Source organism: Adiantum capillus-veneris, chromosome 29, assembly GCF_014529385.1.
Source record: "Adiantum capillus-veneris isolate H3 chromosome 29, ASM1452938v2, whole genome shotgun sequence".
Classification (NCBI taxonomy): domain Eukaryota; kingdom Viridiplantae; phylum Streptophyta; class Polypodiopsida; order Polypodiales; family Pteridaceae; genus Adiantum; species Adiantum capillus-veneris.
The window spans coordinates 18,364,440-18,386,996 of record NC_140959.1 but is presented as its reverse complement, the minus strand read 5'-3'; the positions used below and the strand labels follow the sequence as shown (position 1 = coordinate 18,386,996).

At 43.1% G+C, this 22,557-nt stretch overlaps 1 protein-coding gene across 1 annotated transcript; it reads right to left on the bottom strand.

Annotated features, from left to right (window-relative positions):
• Positions 1–11,323: 11,323 nt before the first annotated feature.
• Positions 11,324–12,207, bottom strand: LOC147418846 (uncharacterized). The gene is made up of 2 exons (XM_086505428.1): positions 11,961–12,207; positions 11,324–11,925 (listed from the first exon to the last, which is right to left on the bottom strand). Exons 1-2 carry the CDS (start codon positions 12,205–12,207, stop codon positions 11,324–11,326), a joined length of 849 nt encoding a protein of 282 aa, XP_086361554.1.
• Between the last annotated feature and the right edge of the window lie 10,350 nt (positions 12,208–22,557).

Here is a 22,557-nt window from a genome sequence, read left to right as displayed (position 1 = left end):
TGAACTATAAGCTCATGAAAGGATTTTTCAAAATGAGTGGATCTACTATGGTTTTGGAATTTTTTCCCAAAACCCTGAAAGGACACTTTTATTTCCTGTTAGGTTACCATTCTAGTGTTAATGTGTTTTGTGATGTTTTTGTAATTTTTAAAAGCCCCACACTTTTTTTTCTTAATGGCTTTTTAAATTTTTTATGAGCTTTTTCATTTTTATATTTTTTTGGTGATTTTTAAATGTGCTTTTTAATGCAAAATAAAATAAATAAGTAAATAAATAAAATAAATAAAAAGTTTATTTACCTGCTGCTGCTGGCACACTAACATTTGACCTGCAGGCGTGCGGAATCCGATGCATGGCGTGATTGACAGTGGGGGCACAGTACGGAGACAACAGAGAGCGGCGGCTCGGTGCTGACGTGGCAATCGACAAGCAAGAGCACGGGATTGAGGGGGGTTGAAGGTGGTCTACCGCTAAGCAGCAGGAGCGAGGAGAGAGACGAGACTCAAGAGAGAGAGTAAGTGGGTAGTGCAGCAACGGCGTACTACAGGGATTTTTTCATGCTGACGTGGTGTCTGAAGGCATTGATTGCGGACAGAACGAGGTCACCTGCAGAGGCGGGTTGCTGACACGAGAGGAGAAAGAGAAAGTGGGAAAAAGACAGAAAGGCACGGATTCCGGTGTCTAGGCTGGCAGCGTGTGAGAGAGATTCTGAGAGAATAAGGGAGAGAGAGAGTGAGAGAAAAGGACAAGCGTGACTTTTAGAGAGATAATGAGAAGGTTAGTGAGAGAGTGAGAGGGTTAGAAAGAGGATGTTACTAATGGTTAGGGGAGGGGTGAGGAGGAGAGAGAGAGAGAGAGAGAGAGCGAGAGAGAAGATAACGTTAGGAGGGGGTGGGGAAGAGAGAGAGTAAGAGAAGAGAGAGAGGGAGTGAGAGCGGGAGGGTTCACATGGAGCGAGAAAAAAGAAGAAGAGTATTTTGATGTCGACAAGAAACTACCGCGAAAGACCGTAAAAATTTATCCGAAGAGGTGAAAAATTTATGCGTCACCAGGCACGGGCGGGAGCCGAACTCGGCTTTCTATTATTGTTTTTCTTTTATCTTTTTTATTTTCAAAAATGCCAAAAATAGGCCAAAAATTAGAAACTCCAAAAAATTGCAAGATCTCAAAAATTGCCAAAAAAGTCCAAAAAATTCCAGGAATCTTAGAAAATCATCGACATTCACAACGAAACATTTTCAACATGCAAAAACACACCAAAAATAGCAGATTTTATCGAAAAAGCCAAATTCGACAAAATCGTAAACGCGACCCCCGAAAATAGCGAAACACTAAAAATTTGACCACGAGGGGCACAAATGCGAACAAAATGATACCGCAGGTACGCACACACAAAATAGCTCATAAAGATCACAAAATATCAATTTTTTATGGAATTAACCAAAAATTAATGCAAAAATTAGCAAAAATTATCCGAAAAATTCTCCACGTAGGGGAATAGTGCAAAGAAATAAAATTGCAAAAGTCACAATAATGCAATTGCCAAACAATTTTATCGATAAAATCAAGACTAGGCAATTAAGCCAGCAAAATTAACGACAAAAGGTCAAAAATTGACGCAATTGGAGTGTGTAAACTGTTTTGAGCACAAAAATGCAGCAATTAACCGTTTCACACATCAATTATGCAATCAAAACATTGAATTAATCATGCAAATTTAACACTTTTTAGGCACACACACACTAATAAAATTGGCAGTTTTTACCAATCTTTAGGTGCACACACAAAAGGGTTAAACTTGTCGAATTTGCAATGTAAATTCAAAAATCATTAGTTGGGCATGAGCACAACACAAATCAATCATCACAATTGAAAAATTATTAAGCACACATTGATTTTTAGGTGCACAAACATGGGCAAAATAGTGCACACGTCTAAAATTAGACATATGGACACTTAATTAGAATAACACAAATAGCAATCTACAATCACCAATTATCAATTGAAACTTGTAAGCCACCAAATCTAAAAATTTTGGCATTACGACGGCATGAAAACGAACAATCAAAAAAATTTCAATCCAACATAGCATAGCATTACATTGCATCATCATGGTGGGATCTCTACAGATTCTAGGGAGGTTGAGAATACCACCTTGACTACCTTTCCATTGAAGATCAATTGAATGGTCAAATGCTCAATCCTTCATAGAAAATTAGTAGGTTAGTAAAAATTAGTCAAATTACCAAGGGGTTAGTGTGAAATTAGAGTGTGTAAACACAATTGGCAAGATACAGTGACACATTAGGGAATTATGAACACATTGCTTCATCCACACACATCCAAAATCCACAAAAACATACACACACAAGTGAAATTAGTAGTGAAATATCGTGAGGGAACGCATTTGATTATGGCACAATTACACTAGCGTAGGTCATCGTCCCGGCAACGGTGCCGGATGTTGGGGGTTCCATCGTTGCAATAGCTCCAATGACCAACAAAATTATCAATCCAGAGGGATGAGCTACCCGGCTAGGGCATGGAAACACTCACACGGTTAGTGAGCTAATCATGGCAACACGAATGGTTAACTCTAGGAGGCAATCTTCTCGGCCTATGGAGGAGCTAAGCCACAATGAAGGGCAATCTCACCATACACTTCTCTTCACCTCCAATCAACCCAATCACACACACTACGATTGCAAGATGTTGGTAAGGGGGATCAAACCCAGCACACTTTACACTGCCTCTCTATAGCCCAGGATGGATTCCGCACCCCTAACCACACAGATGCTCACACACATGCCCACTTTTCTATAAAGCTCTACTACCAGGCTCTCCTTTGAGCATCATCGACCACACACACTCACTTATAAACTCCAAGTATACCTGGCTCGACAACATACAAGCATAACTGCTAATGCATAGCACACTCATCCAATCTGCAAACACACAGTAAGCTCTCCCAACCTCTCTCTCCCTCTCTCTCTACATACACACACAACCATTCTGGAGCCACTGCTTCCTCGGATGAGACGCACAAGACGAGACGAAGTAGATGATCACAATCGAGCCATAAAAAACCCAATAGACAAACTCTGCATCAACATAAAAACTCCAGGTACAATGACTGCATCGACCAAATGCCTCCTTTCACTACAAGAGGTTGTGTGCTCTTGTGAAGCTGTTAGCGACGGAAATACACTGGGTTTTTATAACCCCCGGCGTCGCTAAAACCGTCTCTATATGCGTCGCTATATAGAGACGCTCATAGCGACGGTTATAGCGACGTTTACACAGAAGACTATAGCGATGCTACAGAGCCATAAATAGCGACGGTTATAGCGACGCCCGAGAGAATTTTTTTTTGGTGATGCCCTGCCACCCATCAACCATATTGTACTTGATTCACTTTTTAAAAAAAATGCAAGGGTAGATAATAGACCCAAAATAGTCACCCACAAGACGCATTGTTTGCAAAATTGACAATTGTACACATCATAGGCAAAATGAATTGATTGGCAAATGTAATAATGACAATTGTACAACATCATAGGCATAAAGAATTGATTGGCAAAAGGAACTGCGGTGACAAATGTAATAATATACATGGTTCAAAAAGACTTATAAAATCCGTCTCATGATACATAAGCTATGAGAAACCCTAAACTAATGCTATCTAGCTATGGCTAAACTGACGTCGTCTAGTCAGACGTCTCATCGCGTCCAAGCGGCGTATCTGTCGGATTCTGCAAAAAAAGACAATAAGACAGCTTTCAGTAAGTATAAACATATAACGGCATTTATAAAACAATACAAAAAATAGAAAAGAGTACACCCTAATACTAACCATGCCGTCGCGAGAACTGAGAATGTCCATCAGGGCGTTTAAGCCCTTCCTGCCTGCGTACTCGCGCTCGTACGGTGTGGGATCACGTCCTGTCATCGACCACTGTCAAAACATACAAAGATTTCATTATGTTAGAATTAAAAAACTCATAAACCCTAAACTATCGAACATAAAGAGCAATGCAAAAACACTTACAAAATCGGCCTCAAATGATGCCCATCCACCGCTCCCCAAGTGGTGCGAGCTCCCTGCCTCTACTCGTGCTCTGGCTGCATCCTTTTGTTGCTTCCACTTGTCGGGATTCTCGCGCGCTGCTTTCTTCGCATTCTTCCAATCTTCTTTGGCCAGCCAATCTGGCCTGTTCCACCCATTCTTGATTGCTTTTTGCACTTCGAAACGCTTGTGTTTGCAGTATTCGCGCATTCGAATCTTCATCAGGTCTTCATTGAAGCGCTGATCCCGTGTTGGAACGGGAAACTCATCATGAAGTATGCTGATGACTCTGTTTTTTAAATCACTTGGTACTTCACTCCATTTGTTTAGTATGTAGTGTCTAAACAGCTGAGAGCAAAGACCACGCATGCGCGAGATCACCTTCTTGCCGTCATCATCCATGATGATGTCGCCGCTGAAGTCGACGGAGTAAGGCAAGCTCTCTGGCCGGTGACGCGTGAACCTGGGTGTCCCGGCAGGGGTCTCTAGCGGCGTGTCGATGGGGGTACGGACGTCAGGTGTCTCCACCGGTGTCTGGGCCCCGAAGCGAGGAGTGTCGAGTGGGGTGGCTCCTGGCGGAGTAGGTAGAGGTGTGTAGCTTCTAGGAACAGCCAGTCGTGCAAAACCTGGCGTAGATGGCGATGTTGTGGCTGGTGTGGGGGCGGGCAAGAAGGGGAGGGTAAAGAGCCTCGTCGAACACGAGGCGGTGTGGAGGCATCGGTGGCGGAATCCCCACAACAACCGCCACCGCTACCACTAGAGCGCCGGTGTCTAGACGAGTGTGAAGCTCGTCTCGTCGACACCGAAGCTTCGGAGCGCGCCGAATGCTCCGAAAGAGAGGGAGATATGGATGGAGTAGGAACGCGCGATGATGCGCCAGAGCGATGACGCTCCACGTACCACTGTCTCTGCTGCGGTGACAAAGAAGAAAGAAACTCCTCATCATCCATACCTGCATTAAACACACGAATATTTAAGCTTAATATTGAATGAATAGAGTAGACAATGACGCAAAGACCATTAAATACAATAACGTAATGACGCATATAAATACAATGACGCAATGAATTGAGTGATAGAAGAGGCAAGTCGAAAACTCAGAATTTTCAATCAAAAGATGTGAGCGCGAGTAGAAAAGAGCGTTATACACCATGGAAGGTACTTAGAGAGCCAGAGCTTTTACAACACGGATTAAAATTGTTCAAATACAATATTTGTGGCTTTAAGAGATCTCTCTCTCATCCTCGCATAACTCAGCATAACTTCCTATATCTATATAGAGCTCTCCGTTTAAACACATATCCTCTGTTTCATTTTGTAGCTCCTCTGCATGCACCCCATATAGAGTAGTAGTATCTTGATGCTCGTCTGGCACCACCGCAGCGGCTTCTGATTGAGCATCTTCTCTGATCTCCTCCATTGATGCCGTTGTGATTGGCACATGGTAGCCTTCATACGTCCTTGCACTACGAGGGGCTACCTCTATGACGTACCACCAGTTTGATGTAGACTTTGTAGGATGAAATATTACCTGACAGAGCCACATAACTTACATGAGAGCTGTCAAGCACATAACTTGTAAAAGGGGGATGTTAACTATTTACATACTTACTTGTTCACAATGCTCGGGTAGTACGAAAGTGTCTCTTAGGTCAGTCCATTTCTTAGTAGAATCCACCTCAAGAAAACCAGACTCTCCTCTACGCACAGTAGCGTTGCGACCCTCCATGATTATCTTGAACCATTGCACGTCGAACAAGTCGACAAAAAATCCTCTGTAATCGATCCTCAAAATCTCTGCAGCGTGCCGAAGTAAGTGAGTTCCACCACCACAGGATCTGCATCAGAGGAACGTCGTCGACTAGACTGTTCAAATTTTGCCATGATTCCACAATCTTGAGTAAAACGCTTTTTGTCGATTCGTTCCACCCTAAAATGTCGACCTTTACACCATGCTGCTGTGTATGACTTATACTACAATGAACAAAGATTATGAGTGGCCGTTTAAACGTTTATAAATAAAGTCACTTGCTAGTCGTCCATTGCAAACTTACCTTGGTCGCGCAACCCCGAGAGTACTCCCACTCTTTCTCAGTCACTTCGTCACCGCATTGTTGTGCGCTTTTCAATTGGTTGTGCAACCATCTTAAGCTCATGAAGGTTGGTAGGCTCTCCAGAACCGCTGGATAGTGCATCGGTGGTCGTCTTCCCCGTCTCCACTCGATTTGTGCCCTTTGTCGCTCTTGCTTTGCATCCCCATATTGTGAAATCCACTTTTGCATCACTGGATTGTGAAGCATGCAAAATCGGTTGATTTTAGCCTCTAGATCTTCCGTCATCTTCTTCTCAACACCGAGATTGCACATGACAATCCCAGATATGCGCTCATCATCTATGGTTCGCCATAGCGTGTCTCGGGCTTTATCAAATCCGTCTAGCCACTCTCCAATGTACACTAGGGACTCTGATACCAACCAACCTTCTGCCATGCTACCCTCCGGACGTGCCTTTTGACGCACATATCCCTTAAGCGTTTTCATGAAACGTTCTAAGAAGAACATCCATCTGGAATGAACTGTGCCAGCTATTTCCACCTCATCAACTATGTGAACAAGAAGATGCACCTGAATGGTTAGCATGCACACAAGCTCCGCAGCATTTAGTTTGGCGAATGGTATGGAGTCTACGTGGATCTCCTTTTGTGAGATCCATTGCACCAGCTTTGCAAGTTTGTAGATTGTGTTACGGATGTCGAGAGACAAACATCCCTCAATGGCAACCGGTAAAATAAAATGTAAAGTATGTGCAGCAATGATATTAAAGTCCACATTTTATGCAATGATATTAAAGTCCACTATGAACGTACCTGACACATTTTATGCCAATCGTGTGACTTCAAACCGGTAAGCTTTTCTTCTTTAGTAAAACACGTTCGGAGCGAGTGCATTACGCCAGTGGGGGTCCGCAAAGATCGAATGGTCTCTTTTACTTTGCGTTCTTGGGCTCCTGTGAAAATCCATGGTGCTTTAGGGAGTTTTATCGATCCATCAGACGCTGTTTGCGGCCAATATTGCTCCATACGATCCACATTTCTAAGGTCAACTCTGGCTCCCAAAGTATCTTTCTTGCCGGTCAGATGGTCCCATAGTAGATTACCCACATTCTTGAATATGTGCATTGGATCGAGCAAGTGATTGATCATGAGTCGCGGCCAGTATGGTAACTCGTACCATAGAGATAGTCTCTTCATCCCTGGAGGCAATCCGTCATCGCACATCTCCTTCTGCTCTAACCATGCTTGTGCAGACATCCTTGGTGGCTCTCTTCCCAAAAAGCCGTCGCGTAACACATGATTCTCTGGAAGATACGCTTGATGACCTTCGTAGATTTGCTTCTTCAGTGAGGGTGCCCTACGTGCATTCAGTCTAGGTCCACATGTGACACATGCTCTGTATCCGCTTGTTTGAAGCCCTGCATGTATACACATGATAATAGATCAACTATGGGAAAAAACAAGATTTACAGTGTCTGAGTGAGGAGTGTCAATAGATCACCTGAGCATTCTGTTAGCCCGGGATAGTCATGCATGGTCCACATTAGAATGCCTCTGATCAAAGCATTCCGTCGTCCTGTGTGTCGGCTCATATCCACCACCTCTATGCCAATCCACAATTGTTGTAGCTCTTCCAATAGTGGACGAAGATACACATCCATATTCCCCACTTTATATCGCCCTGGCACAATCAAGCTTAGCCATAGGTGCCCCTTCTTCATAGTCAACCACGGGAGAATGTTGTAGTTGACGATGACAACGGGCCATACACTGTAAGATGTTGATCTTTGACCAAATGGATTTACGCCATCCATAGCCAGGCCTAAGCGCAAATTTCGAGCTTCCCTGGCAAAATCCGACCATGTTCCATCTATATGTTTCCAGGCTGCGCAATCTGCAGGAATTCGTAGCACACCATCCGAAGATTTATTCTCCTCATGCCATGATGCTAGGGCGGCCATGGACTTACATTCGAAGAAATGCTTGATGCGAGGAAGCAGAGAAAAATGTCGCAAAACCTTTTGTGGAATTTTTGTCCCGTGGAGATCTACTCGATATCTTTCGGAATCACATTTCGGACACTTCTCCATGTCTATGTATTCCCCTCTAAAAAGAATGCCGTCATTAGGACAAGCGTGGATAGAATTGTAATCCATCCCCAAGTTTCGCAAAATCTTTCTTGAAAATCTCGGGAATCTGGCATCACATTGTAAGCTGGTAGTATGTGCTCTTTCAGCAATCTACACAACATAAAAATACGATACAGTCGTGTAAAAATCTATCAGATCATTATACATTTAGAGTTTTATTAAAGTAAACTAATTGTAATAGATCACCTGAAAAGCGTTGTGACGCTACTAGTGTCACTCCATCCAAACTTTGCCTGCATGTTGAGAAGAACCAGGAGTGCTTTCAATCTAGACATACGTGCTCCATTATACAATGGCGTATCGGCTTCACTTTTCATATCATCATAGATAAGCCTTTCTGAATCCATGATCGTCTCGATCATTTCATCAATCTCGGGCTCAAACATTGCCTCGTTGGGAATGTGCTCTGCATGATCATCCCCCGAGCTGTCAGAGGCTACATCTTGTGGCCTCACATATGCTGCTTGACCAAAGCGCCTGCGAACACGTCTATTGGGTTGCAAGATTGCTGCTTGTTGGCCAGCGTCAGAGTCCGACGAGTTATAATTGGCAACAACTCGATCTATAATAGATGGATCGAACTCGCCAAATTCGCGAACGTGCTGCAAAGAAACACGTCTTGTCCGTCGCACAACATGCTTGCATTGATTACAAGGACATAAGACCCTCGTTGAGAGATAGGTGTTTCGGTTGGACGGTCCCACATCCTCGTCACTACTCATAATGAGGATAAAAATCTTATAACCTGGACAACAAATTTAATATTCTATTGGCATTCTTCGTCTTATCTCTCTCTCTCTCTCTCTCTCTCTCTCTCTCTCTCTCTCTCTCTACCTCACATTCTCTAGTCATGTCCAATCCCCGCACACCTCGGTCTAGAGGTGCACGGAGATCAGAACCACCGGGTTATAATCTCGTCTTTATTGGTCAATACCTATATTTGTGGGTACAAGAAATTTACACACCCACGTCTACATGATACTGCATGTAGTGGACAAAACCCCTTTGCCTCTTCTCTAGCTGTAGCACTTCACAGCATCTTAACATCTTTTCACAGTAGATCTTTTCACTGTTCGTCTAACTCTAAACCCTAAACCGTAAGTAATTCTTGCGTGGACTCGATCTAACGTAAATAAGCGTAAATCTAAATAAACGTAAATCTAACTAAAAATAAACCTAAATCTAATTTAACGTAAGTCTACATCTAACCTAATCTTTAACGTCTTTTGGGATAGTTTCCTACGATGTTAAAACTCTCTTCTTCTTGTGTGTGTGTGTGTGTGTGTGTGGGTAAACCTAAATAAACCTAAGTCTAATCTAATATAACATAAATCTAAATCTAACGTAAATTATGTTATATTAAAAACAAAGAACTAAACTAACAGGGATTATAAGAACCTTAAAACTGATTTAACACATAATTTTTCACATAACTCGGCAAGAGTTGGCATTCTCATCACTAAAGATGTGAGAGTTAACTTCCAGCGGTGACGCTGCCTCATCTCCATCCACATCTGACGACAGCAATTGGCCCTTTAGACCGTTCTTGCTCTTGTTACTAACTTTGAAGTTGCTGTTGAATGACTACAGGTTGTCTAGATGGTCATTGTGTCGGGGATGTAGTGACTCTTGCCGCCCTGAAGATCCACCTTCTTCCCTATCTTCTGAAGACATTTCACTAGTACTTTTGGATCGACGGAGCCCACCATGAGTGAAGGCAGCAATACCCTATATTCCATTGAGGGCTTTCTTCACCCGCTTCATGCAGGCATCGCAGTCTATGGAGACCTAAATCTAATCTAATATAACGTAAATCTAAATCTAGCGTAAATAAACGTAAATCTAGTTAAAAATAAACCTAAATCTAATCTAATTTAACTTAAATAAACCTAAATCTAGTTTAACGTAAGTCTACATCTAACCTAATCTTTAACGTCTTTTAAGATAGTTTCCTACGACGTTATAACTCTCTTCTTCTTGTGTGTGTGCGCGTGTGTGGATGTGTGTGCCAATAAAAAGAGATAAATGGTATAACCTTTCTATCACCCATGCCAAGTATGATAGATTGATTATGCCATTTCCCTCTTGAATAATAGGTCTTGAGTTCAACTCCTCGTCGGCTAGATCTTTAGGTCTTTTAATTTTAATTAGTTTCCTACGACGTTAAATTAGTTTCTCTCTCTTTCTCTCTCAATGTGTGTGCGTTTTTTTGGATCGTATGCATGTTTTCTCTCTCTTTTTCTCTCTCAATGTGTGCGTTTTTTATTTATGCATGTTCTCTCTCTCTTTTCCTCTCTCAATGCGTGCGTTTTTTGTTTATGCATGCTCTCTCTCTCTTTTCCTCTCTCAATGTGTGTGTGCATTCTTTGTTTATGTATGTGTGTGTGCGTTTTTGTTTATGTTTGTACTCTCTCTCTCTCTCTCTCTCTCTCTCTCTCTCTCTCTCTCTCAAAAACACTATGTGTGTGTGTGTGTGTATGTGTGTGTGTGAGAGAGAGAGAGAGGGAGAGAGAAAGAGGGGAAGGGAACATGAGAATGAGGTGAGGGAAGGAGCATACCTGGCTCTCTTTCCTCTCCTCGTGTGTGTGTGTGTGTGTGTGTGTGTGTGTGTGTGGAGAAGAAAGAGAGAGAGAGAGAGAGAGAGAGAGAGAGAGCGTTACCTGCTCTTTGCTTGAGGGCGTCGAAAAACTCAGATCTGAGATCTGAGTTTTTGGACGCGCTCGATTATTTTTTTAGCCCAGCCGGCGTCGTTGTGAACGTCGCAAATTTCTTTGTAAATTTACGACGCTCATAACGACGCCGGAAATTTATTTTTTGAACGTCGCTGTGTGAGCGTCGCTAATATGAATAGCCTCTTGTAATGTTTGATGCGAACCTTGCTATGGCCTTACTTTGTACGTGTGCAATGGCTCTTAGCTGGCCACTCTTTATCTTACTTTCTCTTCTAATGTATGCAACCCTTTCTAACTTCCACCCGTTGTCTTTAGCTCTCGGCTCTCCTTCGAGCTTAGCACTGGTGGCTTCTTCATTTGCAGTAGCCGATTCCCACTTTTTCTACAGATTGTCGGACCCCTCTTCTTCGTTGGTGATGCAGCCCTTCAACTTGATGGCGAGCCCCCCCTGGCTGCCTTGACAGCTCTGCAAAACCTTGGCTTTCCAATTCAGCACCTCGGTGGCTCTCCTTTCTGCTTTAGGCCTTCTGTTGATGGCCCCCTTCTTGTGCCCTGCAACACCTCCTCTTGCGCTGCTTTCGGCCCTCTTCACCCTCACCATCCACTCGACGCCACCCATTCCTCTGGAGGCCTTCAGGCCTTCCTCAGCTCTCCTTCTTTCCTTGCCATGTATCAGATGGCGCTCCTTTCCTCCTACTGCCACCCCTTGGCGGCCCTTCTCTGCATGGCCCGTGAGCCCCTCAGTCGACGGCCCGCCCTTTCTCTCTCTCTCATGTGGCGCTGCCCTCCTTGGTGTCCTTGGCCCCCAACTTGGTCGACAGCAGCTCGGGCTGCTATGGCCACCCCGTGAGCTCTTGCTCGGCCAGCCCCTCGTCACCTCAAGGCGGCCTCTCCTCAGGTCCTCTGTGGCGCTTCCCTGCAGACCCACCACCTTCTTCCCTTGTCGAGGCTCTCCCAAAATCCTTTTCCTACTGGGCCTGGTCCCTACCCGCTCCCATGCATAGCTCCACCTGACACACCTTTCCTGCCCTCGACTGCTTCTGGCCTGCCACTGCCCACAGCATCTCCACCAGATGGTGCGCCTCCTCTGCATATCCACCACCTTGCAACATTTCTTTTTTTAACAAGATCTTTCGCCTTCCCACGCCGTCCTTTATTGACCCTCATCGGTCGGTTGAAGAAACCTCCTTCGACTTCTCCTCTGGCACACACTTTCGACTTATTATGGCAAGCATCCCACCATGAGAGCAACCGATATTCGGCCATATTGATAACGGCCTTTCATACCATACCCAAAAGCGCATGCTCCTATACCAAGGCTTGATAGCCACCAAAGAGCATAAAAGTAGCTTCGAGGTATCAAGATACCCGCCAATAGAAGCGTCAACCGTCACGAACGTCGACAACATCAAAGAAATATCCACTTGCCCTAGGACTCGATCAACAAACAGAAAACACATATTCTCAAGCACATGAAAAGCCCTGCACCTGCTGATCTTGACCATCCATTTTACCGTACATACACATAGCTGCTTTTGACTAGTAGCGCAGCTCAAAAAAACAGTACTTGACCTACAAAGGGCCACATTTGGCATATACATCCTGGCAAGTAGAGTCTCCTACAGACACCTCGATCAAAATCCCATATCACAAACTTCATAGCACCTCTATCAAGCATCCCTTGCCTCATTCCCAAGCTTGTGATATCAACACTTGTTCCTGTCACCTACAATAGGAAGAAAAAATTGCACTTTCGACTAGAGAGTGCTCCATCTGGGTATACTTGGCCCCTGACTGCATCAAGCACTTGCCCAATGTTCCCGTCATTTGTCTGCAAACTACCATGCCCGGATTTCTTGCACTTCCATAGGTCCACCATCGTCACCTGTACCAACGTTCACAACACTAATCTTATCATGCAACACACTAATTGCAAGCACACTCACATAGATCTATCACGCACCACACTCCAATCAAACCTACATGCACACACAAGCAGAAGAGGGTGATCACACAAGATTAGAGAGGGTTAACCACTAATTAGTTACGATCTAGCTAATCTAAGCATCATAGGCAATCATAAGAAGCATGAGAGAGGCATAGTGAAAGAGAATGAATCATTGATTAGTGTTAATCAAGTCTCATGAGCAAAGAGAAGCTCAAGGACTCCATAGCCACACACCTCAAGAGCTCTCATCAAAGACTAGTGCTCTCAACCAATGAGCTTGAGAACCCTAATTTCTTTTACACACTGCCTTATATACCCAGGGTAAAATATGCAATGTCCAGGCGCCCAAGGCCTTTAGGGCTCCACCACTTACTGAATCTGCTACCTAGGCACACTAACTGACTTGTTCTTTACAGCTTGGAACTCCCATTGAGCCCGTAACACATTAGAAATATTATAATGGTTTGAAATAAATCGGGAATTTACAATACATGACCATTTTGGGAAAATGTGAAAAATGTGTAACTCCAATCTTTACTACTTCTTTCTGTTGATCTTTGATGTGCATCCGTCTGTCTTCGATCTTTAACAGCTTCTTTTAACTGACGTTGACTCGGTTAACAATTGGTGCTACCAACAAAGTATTGGCCTTCATCCAGCAATTTGATGTGGGGAGCAAGGACATGGCTATCGTTCTTGCCCTAAGAGAAATGCCCGCAATGAGACTCCTAGAGCTTCCATGATCGAAGCTCCAAAAGAGGATGCTCATTGCAAAGGATCACCTCTCTCCTATGCTTGAGGAAAGATAAGAGAGCATGATGCTTTCATCTTGTTTGACCCAGGCTCTACTCACAACTTCATAAAACGAAGTTGGCCACTAAGTTGGGCATTCAAGCTTTTGAGATGGGAGATACTCTAACTCCCGATGGATCTTTCAAGGGACAACAAGCCTCTGTTACTCCCTTGATTGGGAAGTTGAGGCTTCATGTCCAAAGCTACATTGACAAAGAAGACTTTTTAATATTTCCTCTCCAACCTGAGGATGTTCCTAGGGGCACCATGGTTCCAACCGCATGGCTGCCAACATGAAGTTCCCTGAAAGGAGAATCTACTTCACCTACAGGAAAAAGAGCATACATATAGATCCGCTAATGAGTCTGGCCATACCATACCACTTGTAAATTCTCCTGCTTTTGACAAATCAATGAAAATCTCAGTTTCTACGTACATGATTTTTGTCAAAGAGTCCCTAAAAGGTCCTAATGTTTCATCAAATGTAAATGGTAGGAATCAAAACGAGTTAAACTTGTCTAATTTTCTAAATGGATTCCAAGATGTTTTTATCGATGATATCCCTATGGACTTACCTCCAAAACGAGGGGATGATGACCATCGAATTGAGCTCCTACCAGGAAGCTCACAACCTAACAAGCCTCCTTATCCAGTTTCCCAAGCTCAACAAGAGGAGATCATAGGCAAGTACAAGAATTAATAGACAAAGGGATGGTGAGGCCTAGCTCCTCTCCCTTTTTTTCTCTAGTCCTTTAAAAGCAAAAGAAAGATGGTACATACCGTACGTGTGTGGACCATCGAGCACTAAATCATATCACTATCAAAAATAGATTTCTCGTATTGCACATAGAAGCTCTGTTTGATAAGTTACAAGGCTCTACCTACTTCAGTAGGATCGACCTTAAAAGTGGCTATCATCAAATAATGATAGTGGATGAAGATATCATAAAGACCGCGTTCCGTACAACGTTTGGTCTTTATGAATATCTAGTCATGCCTTTTAGCTTGACTAATGCATCGGCCACATTTAATCGTCTAATGGAGAAAATCTTTAGAACCTACCGCAAATTCATTGGAGTGTTCTTTGATGATATAATTATCTACTCCAAGTCCTTGGAGGAACACAAGCAACACAAGCATTGAGGGAAATCAAGCTTTTTATCAATTAAAAGAAAAGTGAATTTTTCCTTCAAGAGATTCAAAACTTAGGTCATATTATCTCTCAAGATGGTATCCGTATGGATCCGTCAAAGTTGGAGGTAATAAAAGCATGGCCTAACCCAAGGAATCTACATGAGCTGTGAAGCTTTATTGGTATGTGTATATATTATAGATGCTTCATAGCAAAATTCTCTCAAATAGCAAGACCATTACATGACTTAACAAAGAAGAACGTTAAGTACTCATGGACTGCTAAAGAGAAAAATGCTTTTGACAAGCTCAAAGAGAAGCTTACCTTCTAACTCGTCCTTATGCTTCCGGATCTCTCGAAGCCATTTGAGGTCCAATGTGATGCTTGTGGTGACTACCTTAGAGCAGTCTTGCTTCAAGAAGGGCATGCCATAGCATATGAGAGACAAAGCCTTAATGTCGATGAAGGAGTCTTGGGCATATATGAAAAAGAGCTTTTAGTTGTTCTACATGCCCTAGACACATGGAAGCACTATCTATTGGGGACTCCATTTATTTTCAGAACAGACCACCAAAGTCTCAAGTACTTCATGACACAAACCAAGATTTCATACAAACAAATGATGTGGGTAAATTTTCTTTCGCAATATTATTTTCATATTGCTCACTTTGTTGGTAAGCACAATCAAGTGACCGATACACTTTCACGATGACCAAAAGTTAATGCGGTGTCTATAGCAACTCACAATAATCTATCTTCTATGATAGATGAGTATGCTACTGACCCTGACTTAATAGACATAATGTCAGCCCTTGCTTTGGGAAAGAAAGAGGAACCATTCACCTTGCACGATGGTTGTAACATTTAATGGTCTAAAAACTTATGTGTAGTGGAAATTAGCATGAACATAGTGGGCATTTCATTAGAATAGATTCCTAATGAGAATTACAAGAGTGCTAGGGTGGAGAGAGCAACAAAAAGCATAACACCTAGTTAGATAGCATCAACAATACTTTCAAAAGAGAGAGAAATTAAGCTATTGACAACAGCTGAGGACCGGATTTGCATGGAGCCGGTCCCCACTCCAAAGGGCTTTGTATTATGGTTTCTCCCATCAAGAGAGACATTGTACAATACAATTCTTTGTGTTCCTTCAAGACTAGCTAGTGCAATGAAGATGAAAGCTTCATGCACTAAGCAAAACACTTAGTAAACACAACTTTAATTATACCCGTTCTCAGACCCAAGACCTCACACACCTTCGAAGATGGTGAGAGCTAGCAGCGTATGAGAATAGATTGAGAGGAAGGAGTATCTTATGAGAAAGATGTGCATCTCCTCACATAATCACTCATATTTGCATAGCTTAAGCTTAGTAATTAGCTTGGTAGAGGAGATGAGCATGCATTGAAGCTTGGCTCTTGGTTGGATTTGCATCCACAAGCCAAGAGTGTGTCGATGTAGGCTTCTATCTCACAAGCTTGGAGTAGGTGATGAGCTCTCCATTAAAGCTTGGGGAGAGATAGTCTTCTCTTTCTTCACACATGAGATTGTGTGTGTGTGTGTGTGTGTGTGTGATAATGCCTTGCAAAAATCAGCCCCCTCTCTCTCTTGTACGAGCACTCTTGCTATTTGCTCATGCAGGCTCCCCATTGGACCTCCCCAAGTCAAGCCAATGGCTATTAAGCAGCATAAGTGATAGCCTTCTGACATGTGTCCCCCTTTCCCCTTTTGTGAGAGCTTTAGGTAATTTAATAATTAAACTAAACTCTCATTGAACCCCTTTGCCTCCTGGCCAATAGGAATCAGGCAAGCCATTGGGCTCCTGAATGCTCATTGGACCCCTTGGGAGACTGTTCAACAGTCTTCTAGGAGACTTAATTCTCATTGGTTCTTTTATTAAGTTTTTTTAAATTAATTAAACTAGATTTACTCTAGCCTAATTCTCATTGGTCCACCTCCAAGGCCATCCAATAGGAATTGGGCACACCTTGTGGACATCTGGGCTAGGGAGCTAACATGTGTCCCTAATTCCCTTTGTGCAAAGGGAGCCTGTGTGTGTGTGTGTGTGACTTTATCTCTCATCCCCTAGAAGAAGGGCTCTCCCCCTCCCATGTAGGGATATGTAAAGACTTTTTAGCTACACACAAAGCATCCAATTTCCCCTAGGGTTGACCTTTGGACACAACCTTTGAATTTTGGAACCTTAGCATTTTGGAAGTCTTAATGGGCTGAACCTTAGGGTCTTTTTAGCCCATTGTTGCACATGGCTCTTTTGCAGATGGCCCCCCATTTGGATCCCTATTTTCCCTCCTTTGAATCCCTATTGTGGCCGGTCTGCTAGCTTAACCAATATTCTAGCTTTTTCTCCCCTGGCACTTCCCCACATTAAATGATCAGTTTAATATGAGAAAATCATTTAGGAGAATTAGATATTGATTATTATGACATTACCTCTCTCTTGAAATCATAGTCGGCATATTCATGAGTCCTTTTCTTAGCGGGTAGAGGATCCCTATGTTACCCTACGACATCATTCCACAATGGATGACTAGTCCATTTGGCACTTGAGAGCCTGAGGCTGCCGCAAGCATGTCTGCACATTAGTCCTATCAGTCTTCCATAGTAGAGTGACAAGCTCTACTTGGTGTTTGGGAGACGTCGTCTCCGCAAACTTGATCTAAGCATGCATACTACTTCATTTTGTGCACAATAAAGAAAAAGAGAGTCTTATAAGACAAAAAAAACTTTGTTCATTTTCAACATTTTGTACATTTGCTTACTCTTGGTCCTCGATCTTCGGTGGGTCTTCAATAGTTGGTTCTTGAGGTGGATCTCCTTTGTAAGGCTTTAATAGGCTCACATGGAAATCATTGTGTATGAGCCAATGATTGGGAAATTTGAGTTGATAGGCCATCTCATTGATTGGCCTAAGAATCTGGAAGGGACCATAGTACCTTTTTGCTAGTTTAGAATAGTACTTTTGGTGGCCCGTAGGATTCTTGCCCGTCGTGTGCCTTAATCGAGCCTTGGGAAACTTTAACAAGACCCAATCATTTTCTTTAAAGGCTTGGGCTCTTCTGTGCTTTTCAGCAATAGCCTTCTGCCTTTGTTGTGAGATAGAGATAGCATCCTTAATCTTTTGAAAAGATTCTTGTAGGTCTCGGGCGCTATACTCATCTGCAGCGAAGATCTTCCCATGTACCTTAAGTAGCAAAGGACTTTTTGATCTTCCCTCAATTACCTCAAAAGGTGCTTTACCCGTGGAAGTATGTACAGTGTTATTGTAAGCATACTCCACTAAGGTTAAGTACTTCTCCCATTGGGATCTTTGATCTACTTCCGTTACATAGCCTTTTAGTAGATCGAGAATTGTTAGGTTAGCTATTTCACTTTGGCCATCCGTTTGTGGATGATAGGCCGAAGAGAAGTTTAGCCTTATTCCTAAATTCTCAAAGAGACTCTTCCAGAAATTACTGGTCATTCTAGGATCTCTATCCGACACTATAGACATTGGCAAGCCATGGTACTTGAAAATTTGTGAAATGAAGAGGGTTGCCATTTGATGGGCTTTGATAGTATTTTTGACAGGTATAAAATGAGCTTGTTTACTGAACCTGTCTACTATCGTCCATATTCCCGTATTCCCATGGATAGACTTAGGCAATCCAAAGAGAAAATACATGGATATGCTCTCCCATGGGGAATTGGCAAGGGTTGAAGCAATCCAAGTTGCTTCCCTCTATCAAACTTTGTCTTTTGGCAAACCACACATTTAGAAACATACTCTTGTATGTTCACTTTCATGGTAGGCCAATAGAAATATGTTTCAATTCCCTTTAAGGTAGACTGAATCCCTCTTTGCCCCGCATACGGTGGAGCATGAGATTCATACATTACTTTCTCACGTAGTGAGTTATTAACGCATAATCTATTGCCATAGAGAAGATAACCATCTTGTAAAGTAAATGGTTCTTCTTTCTTCCCTAATGCAAGGGCTGAAATCACATCTCTAAAATCGGGATCAATAGCGTACTCATCTATCATTGAAGATAGATCATTGTGAGTTGCTATGGAAACCGCCTTCACTCTCGGCCGTCTTGAGAGTGCATCAGCTACTTGATTATGCTTGCCAGCAATGTGAGCAATATGAATACGAAATTGCGAAAGGAAATTTTCCCACCTCATTTGTTTGTCGGAGAGCTATTTATTGACTTGTTGAAAGCTGGTGTATGTACAATGGCAATAGTGTTACCCATTTCCTTAGCATCTATATACATGTCTTTTTCCCTGAACTTAAAGGAGATTCTCCTTTCAAGAAATTTAACATCGGCAGCCAGGCGGTCAAACCATGGTGCCCCTAGGATTACATCCTCATGCTTGAGAGGAGAGATAAAGAAGTCCTCTTTGTCCACATAGCCTTGGACATGAAGCCTTAATTTCCCGATTAAGGGAGTGACTGAAGCTTCTTGCCCCTTGAAGGCACTGTCTGCAGGTAGGACATCTCCCATCTCATAGGATTGTATGCCTAGCTTGGTGGCCAACTCTATAGATATAAAATTGTGAGTAGAACCAGGGTCAAAGAGAATAAAAGCATCATGTTCTCTTACCTTTCCCCAAGCATGGCATAGAGGAGATCCTTTGTGATGAGTTTGGTGAGTCTCCTCCTCTTGGATTTCAACCAAGGAAGCTCTAGGAGGATCTTGGCGGTTGTTCTTTTGGGGACAAGCGCGGTACGCATGCCCTTGTTCGCCGCACTTGAAACACCGGTTATCCTTGCGATAACGCTCAAGCTCTTCAAGAGAGAGTTTGTTCTTACCTTTGTAAACTCCCTTCTCTTTAGCTTTGTTGGAGTTGCCCTTAGGAGACTTTTGGACATTGTCCTTCCCCTTAGGCTCATTGGAACCCTTGTTTTTCGGGGGCTTATTATTTCTTTTAGCCCCCGTTTGGAAATTGATTCGTGAGGCCACCATAGTATGGTGTATTACCACCAATATGGTACGTGGCCTTTGGGAGTTGACATACTCCGCCATTTCTTCAGTTAAGCCCGCACAAATTTGTTGCTTTTGCTCTCCAAAATCCAACTTTTTAAAGACAGTGGCTTTGAGTTGTAGGTCCCAAAACTTGTCTACATATTTGTGGATGGATTCATTGGGAGAGAGCTTTAAGCTTCGCCATTCGGTGAGTACTTTGTCTTTGGCATCGGTGGCCAAAAACTGCTTCATAATGGAAGCTCTTAAAGCTTTCCATGTTCGTGGAGCTTCACCGTTGGCTTGTAGGCTAGACCACCATTGCCTGGTGGACTTTTGAAAGTGCATAGCTACATGGCGTAGCTTAGAGGACTCCGTGAAGCCCTCATCTCCAAACGCCGCATCAAATTGCTGGATAAAGGCCAAGACTTTGTCCGTAGCACCAAAGGTGCCATCATAGGTAAGGAAAGAGATGCTCTTCCCTCCCTCTTTGAACTTCTTCAGCTTGGATGACCTCTTCCATGCGGCATAGGATTTCCTATGGCCTCTTCTTTTTGATGGTTCAAAGGTTGCACCATCACTTTCTTCAAAAGGTGAAGAATTTGAAGAAGGTGGAGAAGAGGGTGACCTCTTTCTCGCCTTTTTCTTGTCTTGATCTTCGCCATCTTTACCATCACTTTCATAAGAGGAAGAGGATGAAGAAGATGGAGAAGAGGGTGTCCTCTTTCTCGCCTTTTTCTTCTCTTGCTTTTTATCATCCCTCTTTGAATTATGGCGTGGAGAAGAGTATGATGGTCTTCTCCGCTTTGGTAGTGATGGAGAGCGTTTAGCCCGCCGTCTTCGTGGAGCCATCTCCGCCGAGGTGGCGGGAGACACTTCTTTCTCGTTCCTTATGTGGAGGCTCTTGAGTTCTCCTTTGGGAAGGAGATGCATCATCAAGAAGTAAATTCCTGAGCCCTTCGTATGGATTTTCTTCTTCTTTCCGAATCAGAGAGAGACCTCTTTTGGGAGTCTCACAAGGAGGCTTCCTAGGTGTTCTCTCGTCATGGTGATGAGCTTGGAGAATCCCGTGAGCACGGAGCTGCCGTTGCACTTCACTTTGGAGAGATGGATTGCCCATGGCTTGTTGAAGCCTAGAAACAAGATAGTTAACAAGCATTGAAGCATCATTAGTAGCTTGCTCAAGAGCAAAATCAAAGTTATCAACATTAATTTCACTCTCTTTACTATTGTCAGCCATTCTAACAACTTTTAGGTGTAAACTTTTTAGGTGTACTTTGGCACTTCAAGCCCTAGTTGCTACTCCTCTTTACCCCTTTAGAAAAAGCACTCAAGCTATTGTACCCGCGGCTCGAATACCATTAATTGCAAGGAATAGAAGAGAGGGTCTTTCGACACCAAAATAGCACCGGCTCCTGTCAAGCTTCTAATAGCTCAATAGTGGTTAAGCCATAGGCAAGCCCCGTAGGACTCCACTATTAAGACCATAGCTCTCGACGGTGATGCCCCGTTAACTGCACAAAGGCAGGCGCACTGCAAGGCTGAAAAATCCCTACTCTACTTACTCACAGGCAATTAATAATACCAACCATTTATAGCTAGCTTGAGGACCTCCCTTCTTGAGCAAGAAAAGAGAAACCTTGTGCTCTGATACCAATGTAACATTTAATGGTCTAAAAACTTATGTGTAGCGGAAATTAGCATGAACATAGTGGGCATTTCATTAGAATAGATTCCTAATGAGAATTACAAGAGTGCTTGGGTGGAGAGAGCAACAAAAAGCATAACACCTAGTTAGATAGCATCAACAATACTTTCAAAAGAGAGAGAAATTAAGCTATTGACAACAGCTGAGGACCGGATTTGCATGGAGCCGGTCCCCACTCCAAAAGGCTTTGTATTATGGTTTCTCCCATCAAAAGAGACATTGTACAATACAATTCTTTGTGTTCCTTCAAGACTACTAGTGCAATGAAGATGAAAGCTTCATGCACTAAGCAAAACACTTAGTAAACACAACTTTAATTATCCCCGTTCTCAGACCCAAGACCTCACACACCTTCGAAGATGGTGAGAGCTAGCAGGGTATGAGAGTAGATTGAGAGGAAGAAGGAGTATCTTACGAGAAAGATGTACATCTCCTCACATAATCACTCATATTAGCATAGCTTTAGCTTAGTAATTAGCTTGGTAGAGGAGATGAGCATGCATTGAAGCTTGGCTCTTGGTTGGATTTGCATCCACAAGCCAAGAGTGTGTCGATGTAGGCTTCTATCTCACAAGCTTGGAGTAGGTGATGAGCTCTCCATTAAAGCTTGGGAAGAGATAGTCTTCTCTTTCTTCACACATGAGATTGTGTGTGTGTGTGTGTGTGATAATTCCTTGCAAAAGTCGGCCCCCTCTCTCTCTTGGGCAAGCCCTCTTGCTATTTGCTCATGCAGGCTCCCCATTGGACCTCCCCAAGTCAAGCCAATGGCTATTAAGCAGAATAAGTGATAGCCTTCTGACATGTGTCCCCCTTTCCCCTTTTGTGAGAGCTTTAGGTAATTTAATAATTAAACTAAACTCTCATTGGACCCCTTTGCCTCTTGGCCAATAGGAATCAGGCAAGCCATTGGGCTCCTGAATGCTCATTGGACCCCTTGGGAGACTGTCCAATAGTCTTCTAGGAGACTTAATTCTCATTGGTTCTTTTATTAAGTGTTTTTAAATTAATTAAACTAGATTTACTCTAGCCTAATTCTCATTGGTGCACCTCCAAGGCCATCCAATAG

Coding starts and splice junctions, on each gene's coding strand:
- LOC147418846 (XM_086505428.1), bottom strand. CDS start 12,207: ATGGCCGAATATCGGTTGCTCTCATGGTGGGATGCTTGCCATAATAAG. Junction 11,926..11,960: donor AGCAGTCGAGGGCAGGAAAG/GTGTGTCAGGTG, acceptor GGGAGCGGGTAG/GGACCAGGCCCAGTAGGAAA.